Below are 9,284 nucleotides of genomic sequence, written 5' to 3'. Positions count from 1 at the left end.
ATCAGGAACATAGAATGAGCAAGGAGGTATTTTCAAAAAATATTAAATACCTCTTTGCTCATTCTATGTTCCTGATACTCGAAATTTTTTTTTTTTAATTATTTTAAAAATTTTGTCGAAGTTTGATGAAAAAAAAAATTTTCGGATATCAGGAACATAGAATGAGCGAAGAGGCATTTGATATTTTTTGAAATTGATTGAAAAAATTACACTGTTTGATTAGGAATATAGAACAGGCAAAGAGGTATTTTTTGAGTTACCAAGTTTTATTGTGATACTATCATACAAAAAAATTCTAATTTTATAGGGAAAATTAAAGTTTCATAACAAGAAAATAGAACAAGCAAAGAGGTATTTGAAGAGTTTATTATTATTTTAAAAATTCTTTTTCTATCTGAAAAGCAAAAAATAAAATAAACACTATAGTTACAAAATTTCAAGGCAATAAAATTCGGATGTGTTCTATTATTCAATCATTGAATATAAAAATTATTAATTCTTTATTTTCATTATAATCGTTGTAATATTGAATTAAGTAATACTTGAACTTTTTTTTTTTTTTTGAAACCGAAAACCACGAGGCTGCACGTGCAGTAATTTTAAATACTTAGGTTAAAACTTTTAGAATTATTTCACTCTATCGAAAAAATCATTTACAAAAATCTAACACTTTTAATTTTCTTTTCTAATGCACGTGCAGTACTTCAAAGACTTTTAACCAAATTTACAAATTATTTTCAAGCCTGAAAACCACGAGACTGCACGTTCAGTCATTTTAAATACTTTAATTAAAACTATCTAAATTATTTCACACTATCAAAAAAATTATTTACAATAATTTAATACTCTTAAGTTTTTTTTCAAATACACGTGCAGCTACTTCAAAGACTTTTAACCAAACTTGAAAAATTATTTTTTAACCCGGAATATTGCTGCTGACTCCGCTGCAGCCAAAGACTAACTAAATTTGTCTAGGCCTAGAGGCCGCTTCTATCTATGACTAGCTCTGTCTATGAGTCATCCCTTATCAGCAAGCAACATTTGTTAACTCAGCATAAAAAAAAATATGAAAAAGGAAAAATCAACACATGGTGTCCAAGTGTGAAAAAAAAACGTGTAAAAAAAATTTCTAATAAAAAAAATATATATATTATTTTAAAATTTAAATGTAAAAAAAAATTAGAAATATTTTAATATTAATTATTAGTTTGCCACGATAATAGTAAAAGAATATTTGTATTTGATTTGAACTTGCACGTTTTTTTTTTACAATTGAAAACCACGAGATAATTACACAAATTATTTTACCTGTACAATTTTTTTTTATTATCCAGCAATCGAGAAATTATTTAATTGACTAAACACTTGCACTATTTTCAACCGAAAACCACGAGGCTGCACGTGCATTAATTTTAAATACGTAGGTTAAAACTATTCAAATTATTTCACTCTATTGAAAAAATCACAAAAATCTAACACTTTTAATTTTTTTTTCTAATGAACGTGCAGCTACTTCAAAGACTTCTAACCAAACTTTAAAAATTATTTACAATCGCGAAAAATTGCTGCTGACTCCGCTGCAGCCAAAGACTATGTAAAGACTTTAAAGTCTAGGCCTATAGGCCGTTTCGATGTATATATTTGTTTTAAATTCAAACCACAAGCGGATGTTAAAATAGAAAAAAAAAAAATACTCCTAGTTTTAAGTGCTAGTAAATTTTTTCAAGATGGGAGAGACCTCTATAGCTCTATTCTAAAATCATTTTCCAAGAATGTCCCAATAATAAAAATAATAATATTCTGCACTTGCATCAGTGTTATACACATATGCATACATCATAACTGTATATATTGATTCAACACAAATTCATGGGGACGTTCCAAAAATCACTCGGAAACCCGGACCGGCGCAGTAGATTAAAAATATAGAAATAAAATAAACTTAAAAATAACTAGAGTTACTTTAGATATTATATACTTGTAAAAACAAAAATATTACAATGCCATTTACTTTTTGTTACTTATTACCGTTGTGAAAATATTTTTTATAATTTATTATTAATAATTAAAAAAAAATAATTTATTGTTTTGCCTATAAATTTTCAAGAACAAAAATTATGTCTAGTCAAAAAATATCAAAATGTCCCAATAATAATAATAATATTGCACTTGCAAGGTTATACAATATGATTTTTGTATACATTCATCATGTGTATCAAGGTATCAGTAATATATATGTACATATGTGACTAACCGTGCACGACCTGTTAAATTCCGGCTTACATACTTGTATATTTTATTTTATATAGGTAATATTATTATTATTATTTATTGTAGATATAAAGCAACACCATCACTTGGAATTTATTTGATTTGTGCATTGATGATATCTCTGGATCCTTGTACATAGATTAACAAAAGTAAAAAGAAACAACATATTATAAATAACAAATTTCTTTGATAAAACAATAAGCCAATTCTGAGTTAAATATGTCAAGTCAATATTCAAATACAGGATCAATGTTGTATTCATTTTGGAGTGACTCATCAGTGACAAAATAATTTCTTCTAGAGAGCTCTCATGTGTAACAAGTGGTCCAGTTTATTTTTCTTTTTTTGAGCCTTATGGAATTTTTGAAGTTTAATAAATATATCATCTACTCTTTTTATTAATTCAAAAAAGTGAAAGAAAAAAAAAAAAGAACACAATAATAATATAAAAAAAGGTGAGTTCTTTTTTATTTTAACTAAAATAACTGTAAATTTATCATTCCACAAACTAATGTGTGTCACACATATTGTGATGATATTTATTTTATTTTTTATTTTATAAATTATTTTAAGTATTAATAAGCAAGACAATATAATAAATTTATTTTTTAGTTTTTAGATTTATAAATTAAAATAAATAATATTGAAATGGCGATGGGTGGTGAAGTGACATTTCTTTTTCAACTTGGATTAACAAGAGATACAATAAGTACTGATCCAAGTACATTGACATTAAAAACTCTTAAAGATTTAGCATGTGAATTTATAAACAATAAATTTCCTGATCATGGCTTGAATCATCTTCGTGATAGATTACTACTTTTTAAACATGATAAAAATACAACAAATATACTTCAACTTATTGCAAATACAACTGAAGTTATTGATGAGACACTTATTGAAATAGTCATATCACGTTAGTATAATATATATATACTTACCTGGAATTCTTTTAAACATATTATTCAATAAAACAAACATTTAATTTACAGCAGCAATACCAAATACTGAGGAAGTTGTTGTACGTCCTCATGGACTTGTTGTACATTCATACAAAGTACCAACATTTTGTGATTATTGTGGTGAAATGTTATTTGGTTTAGTACGTCAAGGATTAAAATGTGAAGGTTGTGGTCTTAATTATCATAAAAGATGTGTCATCAAAGTACCAAATGATTGTCGTCAAGATATTAATAATCGTCGTAGCAGTTCAATACTACCAAATTTACAAAAACATCCAGCAAATAATCAACAAAAATCAAATGATGATACAAAATTATTTGGTACAAATTTAACAGTTGGCCAGAGCAACAGTGCTCAGGTAAAAAAATAATTTAAAAAAAAAAACAAAAATTACATTTGTTAAAATTTTTTTTTTCATTTTTCTTCTATCAATTATTATGATTTATTTATATTATAATAAATTAAAATTATGTGTTTTTGACGAGTACGATAATAATTGTACTCATATAATGAAAAAAAGCAATGACATTTAATTTACAGCAAAACTTAAAAATAAATATATCATCAAAAAATTCACAATCACCATTACTTGGTGGTCGTCCAGTATGGATTGAAAAAGAAATAGCAAATCGTGTTAAAATACCTCATACATTTGTTGTACATACATATACACGTCCAACAGTATGCAGTTATTGTAAAAAATTATTAAAAGGATTATTTAAACAAGGACATCAATGTAAAGATTGTCATTATAATGCACATAAAAAATGTATTGATATGATACCCAAGGATTGTATTGGTAAGCATAATTATTATTTGTAAATAAATAAGTCAATATATTTAAATATATTATTATTTATAGGAAATGAATATCCAGATAGTGATGTTAGTAATGAACAAGATGGTAGAAAATGTATTAAATATCAAGAGGGTGATAGTGATGCTGATATTGATAGTTTACCAAGAGATAATGAAATTAATTTATATGAAAATCAAATAAGTGTTAGTTATGATGTAAGTATTTTTCGTTATATACCTAATTAGTTGTTTTTTATATATTAATTTTTATTTTTAATTTTATTACAGTCACCAGGATCAAGAAATTATATTCCACCAGAAGTTACTCAACGAAACGTTGATTATAGGTAATATATTTAAAATAAAAAAAATATTGCTAAATTAATATTTAACTATAGTTATAATAAAATTGAATTTGTTTTTTTTTGTTATCTATAGTTCTGACTCTAGTATGACTCCAAATATTCCACTAATGAGAATAGCACAAAGTGTTAAAAATACAAAACGTCGTGGTGGTTCAAAATACTTGAAAGAAGGCTGGATGGTACATTTTACAAATCGTGATTCAACAAGAAAACGTCATTTTTGGCGTCTTGATTGTAAATCAATTGTTCTTTATCAAAGTAATACAGGAACAAATTATTTTAAAGAAATATTATTAACAGATATATTATCAATAAATACATTAAAAACAAATATACCACATGATGTAACACATTGTTTTGAATTTAAAACAACAACAAATGTACATTATTATGTTGGACATGATCCATTACGTAAAAATCCAAAAATAATGTTACCACCATCAGAATCTGGTGTTGGTGGACATCTTGCTAGATCATGGGAAACAAGTATACGTCATGCATTAATGCCTGTTACAAATGAACCATCACCAAATGATGTATTATCAAATGAACCAGAAGAAAATATAACAGATATATCAAAAATATATAAAATATTTGCTGATGAAATACTTGGTTCTGGACAATTTGGTATTGTATATGCTGGTGCACATCGTAAAACATTACGTCCAGTTGCTGTTAAAGTTATTGATAAATCACGTTTTCCAACAAAACAAGAAGCACAATTACGTAATGAAGTATCAATACTTGAAAATTTATCACATGGTGGTGTTGTTAATCTTGAACGTACATTTGATCGTCCAGATCGTGTATTTGTTGTTATGGAAAAAATGAAAGGTGATATGTTAGAAATGATATTACAATCAGAATGTGGTAGACTAACTGAAAGAGTTGCAAAATTTTTAATAACACAAATATTTGTTGCATTAAAACATTTACATAGTAAAAATATTGTACATTGTGATTTAAAACCAGAAAATGTATTATTAAGTAGTGATATTGATTTTCCACAAGTTAAATTATGTGATTTTGGATATGCTAGAATTATTGGTGAAAAAAGTTTTCGACGTAGTGTTGTTGGTACACCAGCATATTTAGCACCAGAAGTTTTAAAAAATAAAGGTTACAATAGATCATTAGATATGTGGAGTGTTGGTGTTATTGTTTATGTATCATTAAGTGGTACATTTCCATTTAATGAAGAAGAAGATATTAATCAACAAATTCATAATGCTGCATTTATGTATCCACCAAATCCATGGAAAGAAATATCTGATAATGCTATTGATCTTATTAATAATTTATTACAAGTTATACAAAGTAAAAGATTTACTGCTGATAAAAGTTTACAACATATTTGGATGCAAGATTATGAAACATGGTGTGATTTACGTAAACTTGAAGATAAAATTGGTTATCGTTATTTAACACATGAAAGTGATGATGCACGTTGGGAAGAATATGCACGTCAGCTGGCCTGACGACGTTTATTAAAAATTATTAATATATCAACATCTGGACCCAAATATGTAAGAACAACATTTCGACGACTTATTTGTGCCTAAATATTGATAAATCAACGATTAAATTATTTTTTTTTTCATCATCATCATCATCTTCATCATCATTAAATCTTGCCGAATAAACAAACCATCTTTTTAGCTAGAATATACTCAAATTATTGACTGATAGAATCACTTATTTAATCAAATATTATTGGCTTTTATTATTATTATTTTATTTTATTTTTTTATAGCTGATATATTAGAAGAAAAAAAAGGCCTGTTTTAATAATAATATAAAATTATTATTCATTTTCCATTTTTAAACATTCCAACAAAATGTTGATAATATAAAACAATTAATAAATTATTATCGCTTTTGATGTTTTTAAAATTATTGTTATTATATGATAATAATTGTTGAAAATAATTTACCGTCAGTAATTAATTAGCTCCATAATATTTGTCAACGAAAAAAATAATAATAATGATAACAAATTGCTTGAAAAGTATTAAATTGTGGATAAAAATAAATTAACACAAAAAGAAATTATAAAATCGTAGAAGTAAGATAAATGCCAAACAGCTTTAATCTGATTTTTTTATTTAAAAAAAAAAAGCATTATGTGATTGTTGTTTTTGGGGCTTTGATAAACGCACAATATTATCAGTAATTATATATTAACGTATTGTTAATAATAATAATAATAATTGTGAATTGATTGTCGTTGAAAAAAAATATTCCAGTGAATTAAATGTTAGATGATAAAATAATTTACATCAAGTTTTATGTTCAAGTAATCCTTTTTATTTTACAATAACTCGGGACGAAACAAGTGTATTAATAATGTGCAATTGTTATAAATAATTTCAAGAAAATTGTCTTCCTTTTGACAATGAAAAAAACATTAATTTTAATATGAATTTATTCAAACTTTTATTTAACTTAAAACGACTGCATTTCTTTTTTTTTTCTATTGAAAAAAAAAAACTTTTTTTTTATTTGTTGAGTATGTTATTATTAATTGTACAAAAAAAAATGTCATTGATTTTTTTTTTTGTTAAGATAAGCTTTTAATTTAAATAATTTATAAATTTAATTTGTGACCTGGTTGTGGGATCTGATCTACTTATTATTTTTTAATCTATTTTACATTTAACTTTTAAGTTTTTGAATTTATTTCTTTTTGTTTTCGTACTTGAAATTTTAATTTCAATTAAGCTTCGAACAAAAAAAAAATATGGTATTTTATTGTCACAAAAAATATATATTATTATATAAAAAAACAAAAAGACGTATGCAGTTTTTAAATATTATTCAAATAATCGCATAATGGAGGATATAAAAAAATAATAATACTCACATAATAAAATTTTAATATTATAATAAACAAAAAAACAAAAAAGCTAAAGGAATTGTTGCACAATAAATAAATAAATATTTTTTAGAATAATGATTATAAAAGAGAACAAAAAAAAACAATAATACTTGTTACGTATTTTTAGTTAATACAATAAATATAAAATAAAACAATAGAAATAATATTTTAAAAATAGATCAATTTAATAAAATATAAATCAAAAAAACCACATTGACATATAAACATTTAGAATGAATGGATAAACAATACTCATTTTAAAAAACCTAATTTAAAAATTAAATTCAATAGATTATTTAATTATTTTTCTAAAAAAACAAAATAACAATAATATAAATTTATTTAAAAAACTAGATTAATAGATAAATAAATAGTTTACCTGAAATATTAAATTAACAAGCACGTTCTTGATAATTTTTCTTGCGTGTCTTTTAAAAATAAATAAAAAAAACCTGCATTTAAATGTGTCTTAAAATTAAAATTTTCTCAATCAATCATGTATCATTGTTACATTTTACAATGCACTCAAAATATAAATTTCTTGAATATTATTATAATTATTATGTCAAATAAATAATTTAAAATATTGTCATGTAAATTGAAAAAAAAAAAAAAAAAATATGTAAATGAATGTATTTTCTTCTGACAAATAAATATTTAAAAAAAGAAGGAATTTTTCATACTGTTAATGACACTGTCTTGTTAAAAATGACTGCTTGAAATAATTGCTTTGTTCTTGAAGCAAGTCACAAAGCAATTCGGTCAGTTGATGAATTTATCTCGATGGCATAGTGTCATCATAATTTTATTTAACATATTTTAGAAACAAAATGTTTTGCAAAAGATTACTTGGAATATTGTTGATGTATCTGATAATACTTGGTAAAAATGTTGGAATAAGTGAATGGGTTGAACTACCTGAATTTTCTGATGATAAAAAAATATACAGAGGATCATTTGGTAAATATGATCGTGATAAATTACTTGATGAAGGATACATCAATGCAAGATTATATGCATTTCCAAATTACACAAATAATCATTTTAATGTCAAGGATATTTCTACTGTTGAAAATAATTTTAAAATTGATAAAACAACTGTTTCTGATATCTTGTTGACGACAATTATCAATGATATCTATGACAACAAAAATAATACAACTACAAAAGTATCAAGTAACATTTCAAACGACGATGATGATGATGATGGTACTGTTGTTACTGAAGAAAATGATGATCATGAAATTGATACAGAAGTTGTTGATACAAGTGAAGAAACAATTAATACTGGTGATAAATTTTCATCATATAATTCTTCAAATTTAGAAGAAATTCCAGCTTCAATATTAAAAATAATTTCAAGTATAAAAAAAGATAATATACCACCTGTAAAAACAGAAAAAAAACAAGCATCATTTTGGGATTATCTTCCAATTGAGTTTTTTAAAAAAATACATAAAAATCTTATGATGTATCAGTCAAGATCTGTTGATGGAAAATATGAAGCATTAAAAACATTTGAAAGTTCACTATTAACTGAAATTGGTAAGATTTAATATAAATTATTACATAATTTTTTTATCAATTAAATTTATTAATTGTTAATTTTTTTATTAAATTAAGAATCAAGACTTGCACCAATTGTTAATCCAGTTAGAAAAAAAAGAGGATCTGAATGGGATGAAGGTAATAGCCAAGTTGGTTTTCCATCACTGGAAGGTGCTCTAATGGCTATATCATTTTTAACATTTGCTGTTTATCTTATCCAATTAGTTATGGTAATTTGCTAATTTAATAACAGTAGAATTATCAATGAATTAATATATTATTGTAATTTGATTTTGCAGACATTATTTAGATATCTTGCAGCAAATAATCAACCAGTAGCTCAACCAGCTACATTTGTTGTTAATAGAAATAAAAGATCACCAATTGATTTACCAGATGAATCTCTAAGAATACTTGAATATCTTGATAATATATCAAATCATAATATTCATTATTAAATA

At 24.4% G+C, this 9,284-nt stretch overlaps 2 protein-coding genes across 3 annotated transcripts; both read left to right on the top strand.

The window, feature by feature from the left end:
* The first annotated feature begins 2,883 nt into the window (after window positions 1–2,883).
* Window positions 2,884–7,161, top strand: LOC122854824 (serine/threonine-protein kinase D3). Of its 2 annotated transcripts, none has more exons than XM_044155821.1 (6): window positions 2,884–3,187; window positions 3,264–3,592; window positions 3,775–4,033; window positions 4,097–4,248; window positions 4,321–4,379; window positions 4,471–7,161. In XM_044155821.1, exons 1-6 carry the CDS (start codon window positions 2,920–2,922, stop codon window positions 5,873–5,875), a joined length of 2,472 nt encoding a protein of 823 aa, XP_044011756.1. In that variant the 5' UTR covers window positions 2,884–2,919; the 3' UTR covers window positions 5,876–7,161. The 2 variants fall into 2 exon arrangements, with proteins under 2 accessions (XP_044011756.1, XP_044011766.1); XM_044155831.1 differs by having other exon boundaries at window positions 3,267–3,592; window positions 4,471–6,173.
* A 775-nt stretch (window positions 7,162–7,936) lies between these two features.
* On the top strand, window positions 7,937–9,269 carry LOC122860880 (the record flags this gene model as incomplete). The annotated part of the gene is made up of 3 exons (XM_044164924.1): window positions 7,937–8,820; window positions 8,899–9,053; window positions 9,123–9,269. Coding segments are annotated over exons 1-3 (1,017 nt in total), but the record flags the coding sequence as incomplete, so codon positions are not given.
* Between the last annotated feature and the right edge of the window lie 15 nt (window positions 9,270–9,284).

This window comes from Aphidius gifuensis, linkage group LG1 (assembly GCF_014905175.1).
Source record: "Aphidius gifuensis isolate YNYX2018 linkage group LG1, ASM1490517v1, whole genome shotgun sequence".
NCBI classification, from domain to species: Eukaryota; Metazoa; Arthropoda; class Insecta; order Hymenoptera; family Braconidae; genus Aphidius; species Aphidius gifuensis.
The sequence above is the reverse complement of the archived record's forward strand: the minus strand, read 5'-3'. Positions and strand labels throughout refer to the sequence as shown.

Coding starts and splice junctions, on each gene's coding strand:
- LOC122854824 (XM_044155821.1), top strand. CDS start 2,920: ATGGCGATGGGTGGTGAAGTGACATTTCTTTTTCAACTTGGATTAACA. Junction 4,249..4,320: donor AAATAAGTGTTAGTTATGAT/GTAAGTATTTTT, acceptor ATTTTATTACAG/TCACCAGGATCAAGAAATTA. Junction 4,380..4,470: donor CAACGAAACGTTGATTATAG/GTAATATATTTA, acceptor TGTTATCTATAG/TTCTGACTCTAGTATGACTC.